This window comes from Vicugna pacos, chromosome 6 (genome assembly GCF_048564905.1).
Source record: "Vicugna pacos chromosome 6, VicPac4, whole genome shotgun sequence".
NCBI classification, from domain to species: Eukaryota; Metazoa; Chordata; class Mammalia; order Artiodactyla; family Camelidae; genus Vicugna; species Vicugna pacos.
Window position 1 is genome coordinate 14,608,333 of NC_132992.1, and position 22,233 is coordinate 14,630,565.

Here is a 22,233-nt window from a genome sequence, read left to right on the forward strand (position 1 = left end):
AATAAGTCAGCTAGTGTTACTATAGATATATAGATATGTTTAAATTTAAGATGTCTGCCGTTTTTTACATTAATAAACGTTTATTTTATAGAGCAGTTTTAGATTCACAGCAAAACTGAGCAGGAAGTGCAGGGATGTCTCACATAACACCTCCTGCTCCCACACATGCACAGCCACTACCAACATCTCACCAGAGGGACGTCTGTTAAAATCGGTGAACTTACATTGACACGTCATTATCACCAAGTCAGTAGAGTTCACTCTGTGTGTTGTACACTCTATGGGTTTTGAAAAGTGTATAATAACGTGTATCTTTATCATTGTTGCATCTTACAAAACATATTTTAACCATTAGATTAAAAATGTAATTTTAATAATGTCTAAAATAAAATTTTTCACCATTAACTGCATGAACACCACATAACACTTCCTAACTAGCTAGGAGGTTTTTGTAATTGTGTGTTCCTAATTCCATAGCCTGTAACCGTGTGTCTGTAAGTGAACTTTGTGTGCTTAGTGCCTGGCTGTCATTGTGGGTTCTCGTAACAGCTGCACAAGTGCACGTGCAGAGTCCTCAGCACAGCAGGGTAAAGGCCGCGTGGTTAACTTCTTGACCATCCTCTAACAGTGTCTTGGAGAGCCATTTCCAGTCCCAGAAGGACTGCTATGAGAAGGAGATTGAAGCTTTGAACTTCAAAGTGGCGCATCTCAGTCAAGAAATCAACCACCTGCAGAAATTATTTAGAGAAGAGAATGACATCAATGAGAGCATTCGTCATGAAGTTACCAGGCTGACATCAGAAAACATGGTAGAGTCTCTGCCCCGGGCCCCAGTCCTGGCCGTTATTCGGGAGATGTTACGCATTAGTGAAGGAACGTTCAGTTTCTCGGCTGTAAAATGAATTATGTTTTCCAGGAGGGAAATAACTGGTTCAGAAAATAAAATTATAAAATTATCCCAGGCTGGAAAGCATTTTGAGAGTGTTTACCATAGTATGGGTGCAAATTCTGTAATTCATGTGGGTGTGTTTAAACCTATGTATTTAAAATCTAGCCCTAACCCCTTGGAAAATAACAAAAAGCATCAAGGTGAAAGGGCATCTTTTGAGAGGGGCGTGCGTTCAGAAGGCAGGTCTCCTGCTCATCTCACTGTTTCAACATCCTTCTTCCATAATGCCCGTTCTTTCCCACTGCATCCTTTCTTCTAACTCATACCTACAGGCCTGAAGAAATGTCTTAGGAAACTTCTCATCAAAAAACGTTACTTTCTCCACCCCACACCTCCTCCAGCCACCACTCAGTCTCTCTGGGGGCTTGGCCGTGCTCTTCCATGGCCACCGAGCTGTGATTTCTTCCCCCTCACTTACTCCACAGCTACCCCGTTCTGCCGTGTGTCCCCGCCACTAACTGCATCTGCCTGCTCAGGGCTGGGCACAGGGGCTTCCTCTTCACCCTCGTCTCAGTCTCTCAGCAGTTTTTGGTGACTTAACCACTTTCTGTCCCTCCTTATTGTTCTGTTGGCTTCCAGGTCACCACACTCTCCACGTTTTCTCATCCTGCCTCACTGGCTGCTCCTTCTCAGCTTCTTTGCCGACTCCTCCTCCTCTGCCCAGCCTGGGAGCAGTAGGAGATCTCAGGGCTGTGTCAGCAGGTGAGATGTGATCCTGGGCACAGCGGATGTGTGGAACTGTAGTTAAGGACCGCACATCTTTGTTTATTCCTTGGGTGAAACTGTAATGAAGAATTTGCAGTGAGGTCCAATTATGCAATCAAAAAATTCTTCATTTGGACTTCAGAGGCACAGGTATTTTTATAAACTTGGACAACAGAAAAGCTCTCCTTACCTGACTGAGGGTGGAAATGATGGGCCTTTAAAGAGAGATATAGCTAGACAAGGACAGAAGATTTTGAAACACATTGGATCATTCCAGATGTCCACTAACAGAGCCGTGCACAGCCTGGAATTCGAAGGGCACAGTGGGACCCCTTTGAGATCATTCACCTGTTTCTAGATGAGGAGATGATGCCTCTGGGCCTGGACCAAAGAGACTGGCTGCATTTCCTCACATCATCCCTCCCTCAACTCAGAGAGAATCCCCGTGTGCCCGCCCAGCTAGCACACCTCCTTCTCTGCAGGAGCCCTCGGTGATGTGGAGGGTGGTAGCCGTGTAAGAACCACTCACTCTGAGCCTGCTGGTGTTTCTTGTGACCATATAGGTCTTGAGGTGAAAAACATGACGTCTGTCTAGCCTAATGCCTTGGCTGCCCCCTTACACGACCATACTGGACGCATGTCCCACGGGGTTAAATACCTAGACGGTTTAGTTTGCTTCTGAGTAGCTCTGGGATTTTCAAGTTCATACATGCAAGAATTTTATATTCTAATATTTCTATTTCTTCTCTGCAGATGATCCCAGACTTTAAACAGCAAATTTCAGAACTGGAGAAACAGAAGCAAGATCTTGAAATCCGCCTGACTGAACAAAACGAATCCATGAAAGGTAACTGGGACGCTCATGAAGCTGCTTTTAGGAAATGGTTTCTTGTGCCCGGAAAATGACACCCAGGGGTATCAAACTGAGTCTCTGTGGGGCCAGGCAGGTGATGTAAATGTGAGAAGTGGGCTAGGTGGATGTACCGGAAGGTGCATGGGCACTTAAAGGCGGCAGCTGCCTCCAAGCTCCGTTGATTGTTGCTAAGTAGGGAATTAGGCCCCAGTGTTGATACTCCTATTTTAAAAAAATAATAAAAATTCGGATTTTTGTATGAAATATCATAATTTTAAAATAATGCCTTGAAAAGTTTTTAAACACTGTTTGGACCAAACAAAACCTAATCTCTAGGTGAGTACAACTTAGAACCCTTGGTAACTAAAGATATGAAAATACGACCAAACCCGAATCAGAATGCAGTGATGTGGCCTCCAAAGTGCCAGAGGTTCTTCTCGTTCCAGGAAAACTGGAAGAATTGTCTCATCAGTTGAATCGCTATAGAGAAGAGGAAGGAATGCAAAGAAAGTAAGTGTTAACATGCATGTACTTCAAGTTCGCGCTTATGTAATGCCTTTCTTTTCAGAAATTGTGGGAGATACCAAGATAGGTTATTAAGCCAAAAAAGCAAGGTGTTACTTAAGTTGTATAATATATTAGCATTCGAATGTGAAGGAAAGAAACACACACACACCCCCTTCTCTGGAAGAGTGCACAAGAAACAAAACAAAACGTTGGTTGCCGGCGTGGAGGGTCACTGGGTGCCTGGTGCACAGGGGAGAGAGGAGACTTACTCTTCACTGTGGACCCTTTATGCCCTTAGTGTGTTACGCCATAGGCATGAATTATCTCTTCAAAAAAGTGATAAATTAAGACCGTGTGAGAGAGGACAGCTTTCCTCTTAGCAGACCCCTTTGAGTAAGGCCTAAAATCCAAGTTGATAGAGAATCTTCATTGATAATCCCCCCAGATTCATCCTGGCCAACAGAGGGCCTGGGGTTCTGGTGCAGCCTGGTGAGGAAAATGTTTCGCTGCCAGCTTGTTGAGATACTTAATGTTTAGAACAATAAATGGACACTCTGCACCCCAGAGAGCACTTTCAGTCATGTAGCTTCGTTGTAGGATTGGGACCAAATGGGGGTCCAAAGCAGTAGGAAAGTGTCAAGCCACCCTTTTGGGACTCTTTGAATGGGTTTCCTTTTCTCATCTCTCTGAACCGAGGCTTTCTGAGTGTCTGGTTCCCAGGCTGTTCACAAAAGAGATGGTCATCAGGGTTTTGGTCATAGGGTATGAATGGGAATAGATGCCCTGGGGGAGCAGTCAAGGGGTGTAGGCTGGGGTCATGGGATGAGGGCCTCTTATGAGGCTAAGCAGACTGGGGCCGTCCAAGGGCAGTTTCACACCCCACTAACCCTGGTCTCTGCCCCCCACTTCAAGCACTCCCCTGTCTGGGTACTATTTGCTTTACACACACGTTGGCCAGTGTATTTTTCCATCTTCGGAAATATCAGTGCTTGCTTGATGATGAGTGACTTCTCCACGACGGTCAGACTGATACCAAAATTTCCTCAATCCTTTTCCCAGGACCGTAGAAGCCCAAAATGAAATTCACACCAAAGAGAAAGAGAAGCTGATGGATACGAGTCAAGAAATGCAGGAGACCAGCGAGCACTTGAAGAAACAGTTTGAAACTGAAAGTGAGGTCAAGAGTAGTTTGCAGCAGGAAGCACCTCGTCCCACTGTGGAGAACAGGGTGAGACGCCCTCTGACTTGCTGAGAAATGACTGCCTGTGCACAGGAATCACTGAAAGAGGGGGCTGGCCACCTGGAGCATCCAGTGAGCAGTGTCTGCTTTTTTGCCAGAGCAGCCTGTTTCCTTATCTCAAAAGACAGGTGGTCTCTGAGGTGACAGGTGCTGCAGGGGAGCCTGGGATTTACACGGACGAGAGTGGAGGGGCGGTGAGGTCCTGAGCACCATCCCCTGAGTGGCACCTGTCTGAGACGATGATTCTCTGGCCCAAAGCACGTTGAAGACGGCAGGCTGATGTGTGAACATCTCTGAGCACAGCTTAGCCTAGCAAAGGCCCATGCTTGCTTCTGGGGGTATGCCTTTCCTACAGTTTGCGGAGTTAAAATGTTCTTCCATGAAATGGTCATGATAGGAGATGACTGGCGTTTGAAATTGTGAAAGTCTTCATCAAATTGTAAATGTCCTTATTGAGTGAGTTGTGGGAACTCTTTGACAGTTCCCAGCAATTCTTCTGAAGTTGTGCTGGTTTGTGAAACCCACAAGACTGAGAAGCACCAGAGTAGCAGATGGGATGCTTTCCCGGGAGGTGGACAATCTCAGGCCCCTCCCTGGCCTGGCCGCCTCCAAGACCCCGACTAGGGGAGGGCTCAGCAGGGCAGTGGTCCACCTGGACCTGCCCCCGGGCCCTGCTCCCCACTGTCAGGGCCCCATGTTTCCTATCTCACAAGAAAAACATGATAGGGTAAAATCATATTTTACAGCGTCAGGATTTACCTTGAAGAGTAATTATAGATAAAAAGAGGAATCCAGAGAGTTTAACATTTAATAGAAGGTAATACATTCCAGTCAGGACACCTGGATGATGGCTCTTTTTGGAGGGGTCTGGCTTTCTCAGAGAATAGACTTCTGAAATCCCACCAGACAAGCAACTGCCAACTGAACTTGTGTGGAAGGCTGTCCCACCTTCTGCCACTGTGCCTGTGTGTGTGTCTCTGGGTCTCAGCTGGTGGCAGTGGTAAGGAGGAAAGGGTAGGAGGGGGGGTCACATGTGTTGCACGTCTTGTCCTATGGGAGCCTTCCTTCCCTAGCTGTGAGAGTGTGGCTCTGCGTTTTGTCAGTCCCCGAGTTGTGTGGGACTTTTGTGCATTTGTTTCCGGTGCTCCGGGAGCAGTGGGGTCCCACTCAGGAGCCCCCCTGTGTGTGTGGCTCTGCTCACAGGCAGGGAAGGGCCAGGCCTGTTTCTTCTGCAATGTACCGAGCAGAGGAGCAGTCATATCCACGTGGTCATTCCAACAAATCAGTTGCCTCAGTGTTACAAACGAACAGATGAGTATGCAACAAAAGAATACCATTTCTCTCTCTTCAGTGGTGGATTTTGCCTGCAAATGAGATTAAACTGTATTAGTTTCCCAGAACTACCATAATAAGTTACCATAAACTAGGTGGCTTAAAACAACAGAAACTTGCACTCTCACAGTGTGGAAGCCAGAAGTCCAAATTCAAGGTGTGAGCAGGGCTGCACTCCTCTAAGGTCTCTAGGGAAGAGTCCATCCTTCCCTCTGGCAGCTCCTGGCGTTCCTTGGTTTGTGGCAGCATAATTCTACTCTCTGCCTGTGTCTTCCCTCTGTGTGTCCTTTTCTGTCTGTTATAAAGACAGTCTCAACTGGATTTAGGACCCACCCTGGTCCAATATGATCTCACATTGACCCTTAGTTTAATGGCAAGTGCCAAGACCCTATTTCCAAGTAAGGTCACATTCTGGGGTTCTAAGTGGACATGATTTTGAGGGGACACTATTCAATCCACTATATTATCCTTTGAGTCAAAAAAAAATCCTTATTAAAAAAAGAAAAAAGCTTTAAGTGATCATCTCATTATTTTTCAAATAAATTTAAAATTAAAACTAGGTATTATTTTTGCCTCTCAAATAATAATGATCTTACAGTGCTGGTGAAAACACCCTGAAGTGGGCTGTGTCACACATAGTTCCTGGGGACTGAAATTGGTGTCAGCTTTCTCAGGAGTGGTTTGGAGGCAAATATCAGGAACCTCTGAAAGTGCGTTTTCTTTGACTTGGTAATGTAATTTCTAAGATTCTATTCTAAGCAAGTAATTGGATATGTGGACAAAAGGATTTTTGTTTAGAGTGGTCAGCATAGTGTTATCAGTCATAGCAAACAAAAAAAAAAAGGAAAGAAAAGGAAAAAAGGATGTTCAGCGACAGTGGGCAGATTTAATTATTATATAATCATGTGATTTAGCCATTAAAATGACAGTTTGATATGTTATCGATAAAGGGAAGTATCTGCAGAGAAATGAGAGAGAAGTACAGGATTTTAACTTCATATGCAATGTGACCCAATTTTATAAAATGTATATGTGCCATATTAGAAAAAAAGAATGAAATAAATCAACATGTGAACAGTGATTTCCTCCAGGTTCTGGACTGATGGGTGGCTTTTTAAAAAAATTATTAGATGTTTTTTAAAATAGACTCAAATAGGAGGGAAGAAACAGTACCTACACCTGACTGTAAGGCCAGATGAAGTTCCTGACAAGGTTAGCCAGGGACACAGAACTGTAGCAGGGAGAGGTGGCCTCTGAGGAGAAACAACACACTTCCCTCGGCCCTGGGAGTCCCCAGAGGGCACGTGACTGATGGTGGGCACTGCTGGATTGGAGAAGCCTGAATCCTTTCTTTGTCAAAGCCCTCAGAACTGAGGAAGAATTTAAAGATTCTCTGCCCTCTGTAGGAAGAATTTATGGACATCCAGGACTCTTGTGGTTCTTGAGCCAAGTTCAGCACCGGCAGGGCCACCCCCTTATCAGGAAGGAGAGGCAAAGTGGGGACCCGAATCTCTGACGTTCCTGTCGACCTCCAGCCGCTGACATCCAGAGAGCCCATTTTCACACCTGCATATTTTTAAATTCTCTACAGTGGGCTTTATTTTATTAAGGGAAAATTAGATCAAGATAAATGTGATATATCCATACAATAGGATGTTATTCAGACACCAAAAGCGGTGAAGTATGGATTCATGCTCCAGCAGGGATGAACCCTGAAAACGTAATGCCAGGTGAAAGAAGACGAACATGAAAGGCCACATATTGGATGATTCCATTTATAGTAAATTTCCAGAACAGGCAAATACATAGAGACAGAAAGCAGATCAGCAGTTGCCAAGGGCTGGAAGAGTGACAAGGAGGTGACAGCTAAAAGTTAGGGGTTTTTTGATGTGATGAAAATACTGTGGAATTAGATAATGGTGATGGGTGCACAGCTGGCTATACTAAGAAACCATGTAGTGTGCGTCGTGTGGCATGTGAATTATAGTTCAGGAAGGCTATTACCAAAAAATAGATAAGGAGCTCCTAAGCTAATGTCCTTGTTTCTTTTGATTTCTGTAGGATCTTGAGGAAGAGTTGGACATGAAGGACAGAGTGATTAAAAAGCTACAAGATCAAGTGAAGATTTTGACCAAGACAATTGAAAAAGGTTGGAAAAATAACTTTCACTTTCCTATTTTTTTGAACTTTCAGCTGAGGTCAACATGTGTTGATGTGTTATTTGCTGGTTTTTGAAAACCAGGGGATGAGTCTCAACTGGTGGGTTTGGAGCTCAGGGATGGGCTAAATGATCCTTCGCGGCAGGCAGGTAGCTCACCACCCCCCACATAATCCCAGACCCTCATGTAACTGTAAGGGGTACCGTATAAAGAATACTTTTAACCTCTTTTTCTATTAGCTCTCCCCTTGTGAAAATGAAACTGAACAAATTTCAAATTTAATTGCTTTAAAATTCATGTTCTCTCCCAGTTACATGGGATCAATATCCCAATTTCTATTAGAAAAAAAGAAGTAGAGAACTAAAAAGCCAGACATTAGTCCTGAACATGAACTGAACTTCACACCGAGGGTCCTCATGAGCTCCTGGGAAAAGGACCACCCCCACATCTTTCTTTCCTTCTCCTGCTTCTGTGTCTGAACTGTTCTGACTTCCCTCTCCTAACGCTCTTTGCTCTTTTGTTCAGTAGTGCGTCTTCCTCCCGGCCTTTATCACTGAGGCTGTATCTTCAACTCTCTGTTCCTTTTTCTATACTCAGTCTTTGAAGGGCTCCTTTGTTGTTATTTATTCAACTCACATCTCACATTTAAAATGTCCAAAATGAAAATGAGGATCTTTCCCGCTCAGTAATAAATGGTACAGGTCAGTCTGCTCCATGAGGGCAGAGACCGTGTCGGTCCTTGCCATTGCCCCCGTGGTGTCCCCATTGTTGGAATGAATGAGTGAGCTGCCATCTCTACACAAGGACTTCCAAAATCCACTCGTCATTCCTCACTTTCCCTGAGTCCTGGTCCCTTTCTGCTTCTAACTCTACTCCTTCACCTTTCTGTTATCACCTTCAACCCAATATGTTTAAAGTGGGATTTAGACATTGGCTTCCCTTCCTGTGTTATCTGTTGTCATATAACAAACCGTCCCAAAATTTAGCAGCTTAAAACAAAAAACACTTAACAACATGCAGTTCTGGAGCTTAGGAATCCAGAAGCAGCTTAGCTGGGTGGTTCTGGCTCTGAGTTGCAGTCGAGCTGTGGGCAGAGATGCAGTCATCTGAAGACTTAACTGGGGCCGGAGTGTCTGCTTCCTTGCTCATTCATGTGGCAGTTGTCGGGAAGCCAGTGTCTCTTGGACACTCCCTGGGTGGCACTAGCTCCCAAGGAACATGCTCAGATACAAGTCACCGCCCTTAAAAAACATTCAAAGTATGATATTCTGATCAGGTATTTCTGCTTCATTTCTTCTTCTTCCTGATCCAGATGCAGTTCACCAATGAGAGGTCATTCTTATCATAAACAGGTTGCTTAGTAAAGCCACTAACGTTCTACCTTTATCAGTCTCCACGGAGGCAGAGCTAGAAAATCAACAGGACACACGCTCATGCAGTGGGAGAGTGTTCTGTTAACTCTCTACCTGCTGCGTCTTCTTTTTCACCCATCAGAGCCTGCTCACTTTTCTTGGCCCCGCTGGAGTGGTACCTCCTTCCAGAAGCATTTTTCAACGGTCCCAACCCACCTCTGCATAAATCCTTATGTCCCCTGTATTCATTTCCCATGGCTGCCTAACAGATCACCATAAAATTCGTGGCCTAATAGAACATAAATTTATCATCTCACAGTTCTAGAGGTCAGAAGTTCAGAATGGTTTTCACTGGGTTAAAATCAGCATGTCAGCAAGGCTTCTGGAAGTATTAGGGGGAGAGTCTGTTCCCTTGCCTTTTCCAGCTCTAGGGGCCTTCCACCTGAGTCTCCTGGCTTGTGGGCCTCTTCCATCTTCAAATTCACCAGCATAGTATCCTCAGAATCTTTCTCTCTAACCTGTGCTTCTATTGTCACGTCACCTGCTCTGTGATATGATGAAGTGAAGGATCTTGAGATGGGGAGAGTATCCTGAATTATCCAGGTGGATCCAATGTAACGGCAAGCGACCTACCTTATAAGAAAGAAGCAGGAGTGTCAGAGTGAGAGAAGGTGATGTGATGATGGGAGCAGAGAGAGAGAAAGATGTGATGGTGGAAGCGGAGGTCAGAGTGATGTGGCCACAAGCCAAGGAGTGTAAGTGGCCTCTGGAAGCTGGAAAAGGCTAGAAATAAGTTCTCCCTCAGAGCCTCCAGGAGAAACATAGCTCTGCTGACACTTTGATTTTAACCTTGTGAGATCTCTTTTATTCTTCTGACCTCCAGAAATGTAAGATATTTTAAATTGTGTTGAAGAAAATTGTATTTTATGCCACTAAGTTTGTGGCACCTTGTTACGGCACATAGGAAACCGGTCCAGCCACCTTGGAAATCATGCAGTTTGGTGCTTTGCACACCAAATGTTTTGTGAATCTCATTTCTTTACCTGTAGCATCAGCATCCTGAAGGCAGGAGCAACACCCTGGATTGCTTTCCTATCCCCCTGTGCTCAGTCTATCCCAGGTATCATGGGGCTTCCCTGGAGGATAACACAGCCTTTTCAGCAGCAGCTGCGCTCACTGGTGCACTCACAGATAAGAGTCACTACCAGGAGAATCCTTCAGGACTCAGTAAAGTTTGCATTTATCGGAAAGCCGCAGGAGTTCAAGTGCTAACCAGGCAGAATGGGTTATGGAAAGAGACAGAGCAGTCTCATTATAATGCCTGTGGAAGTTGTATTTGTGCATTTAGCTGATTGTTTTGCCTCTGCCCACAGCCAATGATGTGCACCTGTCCTCGGGACCCAGGGAGTACCTTGGAATGCTGGAATACAAGAGAGAAGATGAGGCCAAGCTCATTCAAAATCTCATTCTTGGTAGTGAAACCTGGAACTCTGAATTGTTGCTTTGGGAAATGAGCATCAGTTGTTGCCGCCGTCCTGGGCCGGAGCAGTCCCTCTTCTTCCTCCACTGCTTCTCCGCCTAGCACAGAGTTTCTTGGCCTCACCACTGTTGACCAGATAATTCTTTCTTTGGGGGCCTTTGTCTTGTAGGATGTTGCACAGTATCATTGGCTTCTGTTCTCTGGAAGCCAGTAGCAATCCCTAGTCATGATCATGAAAACGCCCCCAGACGTTGCCAGATGCCGTCTGGGGGTGTCCTGCCTTCAGCTGATATGCACTGCCGTAACCTCTTCCCAAGTCCAGTCACACGGTCTGTGTAGAGGACACATCACCTCACCTTTGCGTCTCAGCACAGCAGCCAAGAGAGGGGTCATTGTGGCCCCCGTGCTCCATTTGACTTCTGCTGAGCAGTTTACTTCAGGCGGCATGATGGGGGCTTCCCAGCTGCACCTCAGTCACAGGAGTCTCCCAATGTGCATGCTTCAGGATTGGTGGTCTTAGAACCAATCTTGCTAGACTGTCTTCAGTGTGAAAACCACGTGGTTTTCCAGAAAGTAAGAGAAAAGCTGTCTCCCTATCAGCTGGTCCCAGAATCTCAAAGCAAAACTCCCATGTGTAGCCTTACTCCTCTTCTCCTAAGCGGCTCCCTTCAGAGCACGTCAGCCCCTACCCTTTCCTCTCTACCCCTGCTGGAGCACAGGGGCCTCTTTGTTCCCCCGTCTTAATGCGGGTACTGGGAGGTCTTTGTTTGCCGGTCTTACCTTGTCCTATAGTTTCTCTCTTTTCTTCATCCCCACTCTGTCTCCCTGCCATCCTCTTCACCTTCAGACCCGCTAGTCCTCCTCTGCAGGACTGTTGTGTGCCTGCTTTCTCTATTCAAGACGGGTGCAAGTGACCGCTGAGGTCTTACTCCATCCTCATCATAGAGGCTGACATGGGGTGCATGGAACTGGGGTTCCTCTCTTACCTTAGAGATCTGAAATCCAGGGTCTTCACACCAGGGAGGAACACAAATTCTGTCTTTTATTCAACTTAAAAAAGAAAAAGCACTTGGCAAGTGAGAAGTAAGAGGAGCAGGTGATACCTTTATGTCTATTTTTGCCAAGAAAAGAGCCAGACTGAATTCCTCAAAAAGACAGGCACCCCAATGCATCTGGGCACTGCATCAAGTACAATAAAGCAGACAACCCCTGTTCCATAGTCAGAGGTTCCCCAGGGGAGAGCTGACCGTCAGCTGTAATCCTCATCGACTCTCTCTGCTCCAGACCTGAAGCCCCGTGGTGTGGTGGTGAACATGATCCCCGGGCTTCCAGCTCACATCCTGTTCATGTGTGTGCGCTACGCAGACTCTCTCAATGACGCCAGCATGCTCAAGTCCCTCATGAACAGCACCGTTAATGGCATCAAGCAGGTGGTTAAGGTAGGAACCTTTGACATTGACCCTGAAGGCAGGAGCAACCTCTTCTGTTGCTTTCATATCCCTGCTGTGCTCCACATTACTTACGAGGATTAACCTTCCTAGGTTAACCACGTGATTCCCCAAACCAGCCTGAGGACCCACCAGTGAAAGCAGCCAGCCACGCTGTTAGGAAAAGCACCTTAGGGCAGAGAGCCCTAGGGGTGGGGATCTACTGATAGACCTTAATCTCTTACTTGTAAGACCGCAACCCCGTGGCCTCCACCCCACCACTTCTGCCCTCTTAGGGGTGAAATTCCTGGCTGCAGGGAATACGTGTCTATCCACGTAACAAGTGTGAATGCCGAGGAATGGGAAAGACTGAAAAGTTACTCATCTCTTCCCTTCGCATGAATTTAATTCTCCCTTAAAAAAACTACAGCCCCTACTTTTATTCCCAGCCCAGAAAGGAAGAAGTAAAATATAGAGTCGTTATTTGTCATCCCCTTTCCAAATAAGAAGCAAGTTCGATTCTGAGATGTATTTGATTTTTTTTAGTTGGGAAGTCTTATCTCACATTCAGTAAAATATGTAAATCCTATTTTAAATACTCCAGGAAAAGGGAAGAATAAAAAGAGTGAATGAATGAGAGGTTAGGGGATGGGTAATTCTTCCCTCCCCCCACCCAACCCCCCAAAAGGTTTTATATTAAGAATTCATTATCCATCAGGAGTTAGGAGTGGAAAACTAGCATTGATTTGGTGCTGGGTGCTTCATAGTCACTGTCTTCAGGGGAGCTACCAAGGTGTTCTTGGGAGAGACGTGCACAAATTGTTGTTTTCCCTGTCCATATTTGCCTAGATTGGGTTTTCTCAGGACACACTTGTGTTCCAGGCCATAGGCACACAGCATGTCCCCCGTTTCGCTGCCCTGGAACCTTTAAATCCTTAGAAACCGAAAGAGGCGTGGCGTGAGGAGTGTAAATCCTTTCTTGCCAGCAACTTCTCCAGTGGCTCCCTGCCGCCCCCAGCCTGCCATCCAGTGCACAGCATGTGAAAGCAACCCTCACTTGGTCCACAAACCCTCTCGGGCCACTAGGCCTTTTTCTCCACCCCCCCACACCCCCGCTGCCAAAGTACTTAAAATAGTTGTCCCCAGTTCTCTTTCACTCCTTGCAATCTGACTTCTTCCCCTGTCACTCCACGGAAGGATAACCAGTAGTTCCTCGTGCTGAATCCAATGGTATTCCCGTAATTTTTATTTTCTTTAAATGGACTGATCTGGTAGCACCATCTCTTTGAAACCCTCTGACCTTGTCTTTCAAATCCCATCACTTTCTCACTTTCCTCTCACCTCTCTGATCACTGTCCCTTTGCCTCCTGTGCTTGTTCTTCTTCTTCCAGCCCCATAAGTTGAGGGAATTATTGCCAACAGAATCCTTAAGCTTGAGCTCTTGTCTGTCTACCCTTTCCTTCAAGGGGGACATCCTCCCACCTCTCTTCTGAGGTGTCCTCAGCTGCCCTGGTTCCCCATCATATAGGCACTCGGCCACCTGTTTACCTGTGTACTTATATGTGTCACGTCCGTCCATCTCCCCGGTCAGATTGTGAGCTTTGGAGGGCAGGGACCGAGACTTACATTTCCCAGGCGTTCCTGGAGCACCTGCTTCAAATGTCATAACCTGCACAGAAATACTTCGCAAACTATAACCCGCTAACTAAATATGAGCTTATCTTTGTAGTTTAAACTTAACAAAGGCTCTAGTGAATAAAAGAGGAGTTCATTTTGGTCAAAAGCCACCAGCTAACCAAACAGGTAAAATATGTCTGTTCTTGGTTCAGAGTAATCACCAAATTCAACTTTGCCTTTTCTTGGTTTTTTGTTTTTTAAGGAACATTTAGAAGACTTTGAGATGCTGTCATTTTGGCTTTCCAACACTTGTCATTTCCTCAATTGCCTGAAGCAGTACAGTGGAGAAGAGGTAGGGACGCTCGCCTGCTCTGTGTTCTGTGCAGACTGCCGGTCTCACCGCTAGGAACGGAAACACCCAGCTCCAGGGACAGCCCCCGCTCCAAATGCCTTTCTGGTTTCCTTCCCACCTGGGAGGTCAAATTCACATCTGTTTGGATGGAAGTCACAGGCAAGAGACTTTGAGAAAGAGGCTTAGACCTTGGGCATGCTACTAGCCTCAGTTTCCTTGACTTAAAAATCCATGAGATGGATTCAGTGATTTTTTTAAGTTTCTCTTTGGTTGTCAAATTCTGAAGTTTTAATATGGCTCTAAAATACAACCTTTAGTTCAACATGCCTGTTTCTTCATAGCTGTTCTCTCTACAAGATTCTGATTGTTTCCTCCATAATTTATAAATCCTTTGCCCTCCTGGCTCTGCTTTCAAGAGGCTGACCTCATCAAGAAGTTCTCCCTCTTCAAGTACTCACAGAGCAAAATTTCATTTACCTAAAATAGAAATGGCTTTTAGGGTTTTCACTGCTCTCCAAAATGGTTATACCATTTTATAGTCCCAGTAATAATGTATGAAGGTTCAGTGTCCCAGACCTTTACCAACCTGGGTATTGATAGACATTTTATAATTTACCGATCTCATGATCATCAAATGATACCTTGTTGACTAAAATTGCTGTGAATTGATCATCTGTGAGGTCAAGCATCATTTCATTTGCTTACTGCTCACCTGGGTTGCCTTTTAAATTGCCTACTCACATCCTTTCTTCATTTTTCTTAGAGTGATTTTTTTTCTTATTGATTTGTAGGAGGTCTTTACATATTATAGATAGATTGTGGCTTATCTTCTAACTTTCTTTATGGAGTCCATTGTCATACACAGTTTTTGAAGCTTGTTGTACTTAAATCTATCAATTCTGTCCTTTTATGATTTAATATATGTCTTAGTGTCTTATTCAAGAAATTCTTCCCTGCTCTGAGTTCATGAAATTATTCTCTCTCTTCTAAACTTGTAATTCAAATTTAGAGTTCACAGTTAGGATTTTATCCAAAATTGGTGTGATTATTTACCTACCCCCAACTGACATGTGAGGTAATGATCTCATATCTTCTTTTCCATGGGTAGCCAAATGTCCCAATGGAAAGTAAAATAAAATGTAGAAGTAATCCTATTTCTACTCATAGGACAAAAGGAGAAATAAGTAAAGAAAATCCAGCCTCTGACTAAAAGGAATACCAAAGTGGGGTCACAGACCAGTCCATGTAAGACAAACTGGCACTTGTGGGGCATTCATGGAAGACAATACTGTTTAATACCATTTTTTAAATCTTTTATTTGCCCCCTTCAGCCATGTATACAATATTATTGTCCCTGTGTGTCTTTTTAATTACTATATTTTTATATCTAAAATGTCAACAGTTCTTTTTCACCTCTGCTTCTTATTTTAATGTCCTATTCTTGTCATAATGTTTTCTTTTTCTTTTATCTCTTCAAACATGTTAACCATCCTGTATTAGTCTGCTTGGGCTGCTGTAACAAAATACCACAGACTGGGTGGCCTAACCCACAGAAGTTTGTTTTCTCGTAATTCTGGAGGCTAGAAGTCTGAGGTCAGGGTGCCAGCATGGTTGGGCCACTGGTGAAAGCTCACTTCTTGGCTTGCAGGTAGCCACCTTCTCATATGTTCTCGCATGGCCTTTCCTCAGTGCATGGGGTTGGAGAAGGCGAGACTGAGCTTTCTCGTGTCTCCTTTTGTAAGGACACTAATCCTGTCTGATCAGGGCCCCTCCCTTATGAACCTATTTAACCCTAATTACTTCCTTGGAGGCCCCATCTCCAAATATAGCCATCCTGGAGGTTAACGCTTCAATATACAGAGCTAGGGGCAGGACACAAATATTCAGTCCATAACACACATTTGAAAACATTTCAGATTGATCTACACTCTGTGACTATAAAGTTATGAATCTCATTTATTGCATCTACTGACTTCTTACAGCGGTTTGTTTTCTTGGGGGCTGTGCAGTTTTCCTGTGAGCTTCCATGGAAGTTGTTTTCCACTGTAGTCTATAGGCTTGGGGCGGGGAGAGGGGGCACATGTTTGGAGGGGAAGTAAACAATACAGTAATACTTACAGTTGACCCTTGAGCAATGTGGGGGTTAGGGGCGCCTACCCTCAGTAGATAACTTTACATTCGGCCCTCCACATCCCCAGATCCACATCCTCAGATTCAACCAACTGCAGGTCATGTAGTACTATAGTGCGTATGTACTGAAAAAAATCCACATACAAGTGGACTCATGCAGTTCAAACTGTGTCATTCAAGGGTCAACTGTAGTTAGTTATAGAAAATAAATGCCACCCTGAACATCAAGAACTCATTTGATACAAATCAAACATTAATTTGCAAAGTGTAGGAGTTATAATAGAAGCTGATTATGATATCTTTAGTAGAGATAGAATTTTAATTTTATTCTGATATTTCTATGCTCAAAATTACTTTCAGGAGTTCATGAAGCATAACAGCCCACATCAGAATAAGAACTGCTTGAACAATTTTGACCTTTCAGAATACAGACAGATTCTTAGCGATGTGGCTATCCGAATATACCATCAGTTCATTATTGTAATGGAAAATAACATTCAGCCAATAATAGGTAAGAAAAGAATTGATGCCCAAGAAATATTTATATTAACGTCGATAACCTTAAAAAAATAAGTCTGGTGTATAAAAATGTATGGTTACAAAGAACACAATTTTAAATCAAATTTTAATAGTGAAAATGTATATTTTTTAATCATTTGTTTGCTTGAAATGGTTATATATATGAAAGTACCTGGGTCACAGTTTTCTTTCTGTAAGGGGGATTCACCCTGAAGGGAAAGACTTGGGAGAATTGCTGCTCCTCGTGTGGCTAATCCTGGTTCTTAGTCACGTATTTTTGAAATTCTAAAGACCCATTCAAATTCTTATATATGTTCTTCAATTTTCTGAAATTTAAATACTTCAGGCTTTAAATGGTTCCAGACCATAAGTTGTCATGCTAACCGCCTCTGTCTCCTGTGAAATTGAAAGAAGAGGTTCTCCACACCCTGCTGTAGACAGCTGTGTGCCCCCATCCGCCTCACACCCCTGGGCCCCCCAACCTCCATTCTTCTGCTTTCTCTGTCACAAATACAGGTGGAAAACCCCACCTCCTGAAACAGACACACAAGTGCAGTGGACATGTCCTCTGGGTGTCCCCACCGTGTGTGCAAGAAAAGCTTCCATTTTCCCCCTAGTGCCCGGCATGCTGGAGTTTGAGAGTCTGCAGGGCATTTCCGGCCTGAAGCCCACAGGCTTCCGGAAGCGATCATCCAGCATAGATGACACGGACGCCTACACAATGACATCCATCCTGCAGCAGCTGAGCTACTTCTACAGCACCATGTGCCAGAACGGCCTGGACCCCGAGATCGTGAGGCAGGCAGTGAAGCAGCTCTTCTTCCTGATCGGGGCGGTCACCCTCAACAGCCTCTTCCTGCGCAAGGATATGTGCTCCTGCAGAAAAGGGATGCAGATAAGGTAAGACCCATAAACTAGCACCAACCCTGGAGAGGCTGGCTGGAAAGGATGCTCTTCAAGTCCCGGGCCACAGTCCTGCCCCTCCCTCCACAAGAGCTGCACTGGGTATGCAGAGTATGCAGGATGACTCTCAACACCTGGAGATGTGGGTCCTCTGATGCCCAGGCACTCCTCCCACCACTCTGCACGATGCTAACTTGATGCTCCGACAGAGTGGCTTCAACTGGGAACTCATAAGTGTGTATTTTAAATTCTGTCCCTCTGTGTCTATCATATACTCAACTAATATGTATTGACCACCACCTCTGTGACTAACACTGCTGGTGGGGGACACAGGAAACAAAGGAAAGGGCGATTTGATCCCTGCTATTGAGAAGCTAAATGATGATTCAAGGCCGCTGTGATTAAATCGCAAACAAGTGGTGCAGGAAGTGCTTCAGAGAGGAGAGATTATTGTGGACAGAAAAGTTGAAGAAGCCTGAAAACTGTGTGTGACTGACTGAATATGGGAGAAGAGCATTCCAGGCAGGGGAATGAGTGGGCCAAGGCAGTGGTGGAGCTGAGTGAGGACCCTCCTCAGCAAGAGCACACAGCTCGGTCTAGATGAAGCAGAGGTTTGTGTCAGGAGCAGCAAGGCCATAGTTGAGGGGCAAGTTGGGCCCAGACTGGGAGGCTCTGGGATGCCAGGCTAAGGCCCTGAGAGTCCATCCTGAGGAAGTGATGATCCACAGTTTTGAGCTGTGGACTTCTCTTTATCTCTAAATTGAGGAAACATGGACCATGAGCTGTTGTTTGAATGAACACTGTCACATGATTAGAGAGCATATAGTATGGGGTAGATATTCAAGATTTTTCTAATACGTACAGGGATTTGATACCTGTATGTGATAGGAGAACCTGGGGCAGTGATGATGGCAGTGAGATAAGAGAAAATGACGGAAAGGGTGTATTGAGCCAAGAAATAAATGTGAGGCATCCGTTACATCTTTTTAGTGTTAGTGAAGCTTGGAGTTAGACCTCCCTACAAACCAGTGTCGCAAATTCCCTTGACAGACGGTTGTGATTTTCAGAAATGAGGGGATAGTCAGAAGCACCGTGCTTTGTGGACCTTTCCTCTTCATTGAGAAAGGAAAGAGTTCTGTTAATTTTCCAAGCCCTGAGCAGATGCCCTGTAGGCCTCTGAAGTAGGCTTCTGGCCTCCTTTAAGTAAAGCTATAAACCTGCATGGGCCACCAGAGTCTGTGCTAAATAACTCTCATTCCACCAGTAGGTCCCCCAAGGTGAGTGAACAGGGACTCGAGCAAGATGCACAACTCCAGAACCCACAGCACCTGCTTACAGGGAAAACCCCATCTGTCCCCGTAGGTGCCCAGTCCTTTCTCCTCTCACCAGCTGAAAGTGGCCACCAGGGTAGCGCCGCCCTTCCAGGGTGTTGCTCTGAGTTTCAGCACGTGCATTTTAGAGGCATGTGTTCATTCAGATATTGATTGAGCTCCTGCTGTAAACACAGCACACCAGGATTTGCAGTGGCTTTGCCATGACAGCACGGCAGCCCAGTAACAGAACATGAACACAAGTAGGAGATCAAAGCTGAAGAACAGTATAAACAGTGGACAGAGTAGCTGGAAAACTGGCTCAGAGCCTTCTGACTGCCAGGAGGAAAAGCAAAACTCCATCAGCTCTCTGAGCCCATCTGGTATGGCAAGGCAGACCAGTTCCTGGGAAGAGAAAAAATTTCCCTAGTTCCTAATTTTTTCTGTTTCTAGTCATGAACTATAAAAATAAGGTCTCACGTGGAGCTTTCTCTCACCATCTCTGCAATAGCACTTTTACAGCAAGTTCCCCTGTGGCTGCTTTGCCTGTGGAGCCAGAATACTGTGGCCCGAGCGCAGGCATTGCTTGCTGGCCTGAAGGAATCTGGGATGAATACAGAAGGCCCTGATTTCAGTCTTGAAGGGCAGGTAGGATTTCAGCTGATCGAGAACTAGAGGGATGGACACAGGCCTCCATGAAGGAAAACTGAGGGCAGGGTGTGAATCGCCCCTTGCAGAGACGCACCAGGAGCAGTGGGAAACCTCGAGAGGTGGGCTAGAAAGAGAAAGTGGAATGGCAGCGGGAGAAACGCATGCGTCAGTGCCTCAGGAGTGGCAGCCGCCACAGATCCTTGCTTTTCTTTTTCAGAAGGTTTTCAACTATGAATTCAGTTTCTTTAATAGTTGTAGGATTATTCAGTTTATAGATTTCATCTTAGATGCATTTTGGTAGTTTTTGGCTTTCAAAGAATTGATCCACTTCATCAAAGTTGTGGAGTTTATGTGTGTAGAGCTGTTCAGAATATTTCCTTATTTTTAGTTTCTGCAGAATGTGTGGTTCTACCCGCCCTTCCACTCTTCCCTGGGTAATCTGTGTCTTCTCTTTCCCTTGGTCAGTCTTGCTAGAGGTGTATCAATTTTACTTTGAAAAGACCCAGTTTTTGGTCTCGTTGATTTTTGTCTTATTTTTAAAATGTAATTGATTTCTGTTACTGTCTTTATGATTTTCTTCCATCTGCCTCCTTTGCATTTATTTTTCTCTTCTTCTGGTTTCCTGAAGTAGAAGCTTGTATCACTGACCCTGAGGCCTTTCTTTTCTAACATAAGCATTTAATACTACACATTTCTCTCTAAGCACTACTTCAACCCTACCCCACAAATTTTGATATGTTGTATTTTCATTTTTGTTCAGTTCAAAATATTTTCTGATTTCCCTCGAGTCACTCTTGGACCCAACACATTTAGAAGTATGTTGTTTAATTTCCAAGTGTTCAGAGACTTTCTTGTTACCTTTCTGTTATTGAATTTTAGTTTAATTTCATGTGGTTAAAGGACATACTTTGTCAAACTCTTAGAAACAGAAGGTAGAATGGTGGCTGTCTGGGGCTGAGGAGAGAGAGAAAAGGGGAGTTGTTCATTCAATGGATATAGAGTTTCAGTTTTACCAAGTGAAAATGTTCTGGGAATCAGTTGCGCAACATGGTGCATATAGCTAACACTGCTGTACTATACACTTAACATGGTTAAGATAATTTTATGTTATGTGTTTTCTACCACAATTTAAAAAAAATCTTAAGGTGCATACAGATTAAAATATACTGTAGATTATGTTACTAAAGTTACCAACCATTCTACTTTACCTGAGACTTTCGCAGGTTTATTTTTAAAATACAAACTTATACATATTTTTACGTTAAAAAAAAACTTTGTATGATTTCAATTGTTTTTAAATGTGTTAATATTTACTTTTATTACCCAGAATATGGTCTATTTTTGTGAATGTTCCAATGCAGATGAAAAGAATGTCTATTCTGCTGCTGTTGGGTAGAATGTTCTGTAAATGTCAAGCAGACCCAGTTTGTTGATGGTGTTTTTCAGTTCTTCTATATCTTTGCTGATTTTCTGTCTGTCAGTTCTATTGATTGCTGAGAGGAGTGTTGAAGTCTCCAACTATAATTATGGATTTGTCTATTTCTTCTTTCAATCTGTAAGTTACTGCTTTATGTATTTTGAAACCCTGTTCTTAGGTGCATACTTGTTAAGAATTGTCATGTGTTCTTGGTGTGTTGAGCCACCTTTTATTATGTAGAATCTCTCTTTATCCCTCCCTGATAGTTTTCTCTACTTTGAAGTCTGCTTTGTCTGAAAGTCTATTTTTTATTTGGATCAATATTTTCATAGTATACCTTTTAGCATCCTTTTACTTTTAACTTACCTGTATCGTATTTGAAGTGAGTTTCTTGTAGGCAGAATATATTGGGTCCTGTTTTTTTTTTTTAATCCAGCCTGACAATATGCTTCTTAATTGGGGTATTTAGACCATTTTAATTTAATGTAATTATTGATATACTTAGATTTAAGTCTACTATTTTTTATTTTCTTTTTGTTCCGTCTGGTTTTTATTTCTCTGATTTCCTGTTTCTGTCTTCTTTCGGGTTCTTTGAACATTTTTGGTACCCCTTTTAAATTTATCTATTCTGTTTTCACTATATCTCTGTACATTTTTTAGTGGTTGCTCTAGGAATTACAGTATGCATACTTACCTTTTTCAGTCTACTTAGAATCAGTATCTTATCACACCAAGTGGAATCTAGAAGCCTTATCATCACATAGGCCCCTTTCCCCTCTTTGCTTTATGTTGTAATTGTCTTATGTATTACATCTACATACACCAAAAACTCTGCCAGACAATGTTATATTTTTAAACATTTTTTATTGAGTTATAGTCATTTTACAATGTTGTATCAAATTCCAGTGTAGAGGACAATTTTTCAGTTATACATGAACATACATATATTCATTGTCATTTTTTTTTTGCTCTGAGCTACCACAAGATCTTGTATGTATTTCCCTGTGCTATACAGTATAATCTTGTTTATCTATTCTACATATGCTTGTCAGTATCTACAAATTTTGAACTCCCAGTCTATCCCTTCCCACCCCCAATCCCCCTTGGCAGCCACAAATTTGTATTCTATCTCTGTGAGTCTGTTTCTGTTTTGTATTTATGTTCTTTTTTTCTTTCTTAGATTCTACATATGAGCAATCTCATATAGTACTTTTCTTTCTCTTTCTGGCTTACTTCACTTAGAATGACATTCTCCAGGAACATCCATGTTGCTGCAAATGGTGTTATGTTGTCATTTTTAATGGCTGAATAGTATTCCATTGTATAAATA

General features: G+C 43.8%; 1 protein-coding gene across 1 annotated transcript in view; it reads left to right on the forward strand.

Annotated features, from left to right (window-relative positions):
* The window catches only part of MYO5C (myosin VC), a 92,734-nt gene that overhangs the window by 63,366 nt on the left and 7,135 nt on the right, over nucleotides 1–22,233 (forward strand). Inside the window, exons 29-38 of the mRNA XM_072962408.1 lie at nucleotides 629–809; nucleotides 2,408–2,501; nucleotides 2,954–3,017; nucleotides 4,074–4,242; nucleotides 7,648–7,735; nucleotides 10,471–10,569; nucleotides 11,862–12,016; nucleotides 13,884–13,973; nucleotides 16,464–16,614; nucleotides 17,240–17,522. Of these exons, the coding sequence (XP_072818509.1) occupies nucleotides 629–809; nucleotides 2,408–2,501; nucleotides 2,954–3,017; nucleotides 4,074–4,242; nucleotides 7,648–7,735; nucleotides 10,471–10,569; nucleotides 11,862–12,016; nucleotides 13,884–13,973; nucleotides 16,464–16,614; nucleotides 17,240–17,522 (1,374 nt within the window). The remainder of the gene's footprint in view (nucleotides 1–628; nucleotides 810–2,407; nucleotides 2,502–2,953; nucleotides 3,018–4,073; nucleotides 4,243–7,647; nucleotides 7,736–10,470; nucleotides 10,570–11,861; nucleotides 12,017–13,883; nucleotides 13,974–16,463; nucleotides 16,615–17,239; nucleotides 17,523–22,233) is intronic.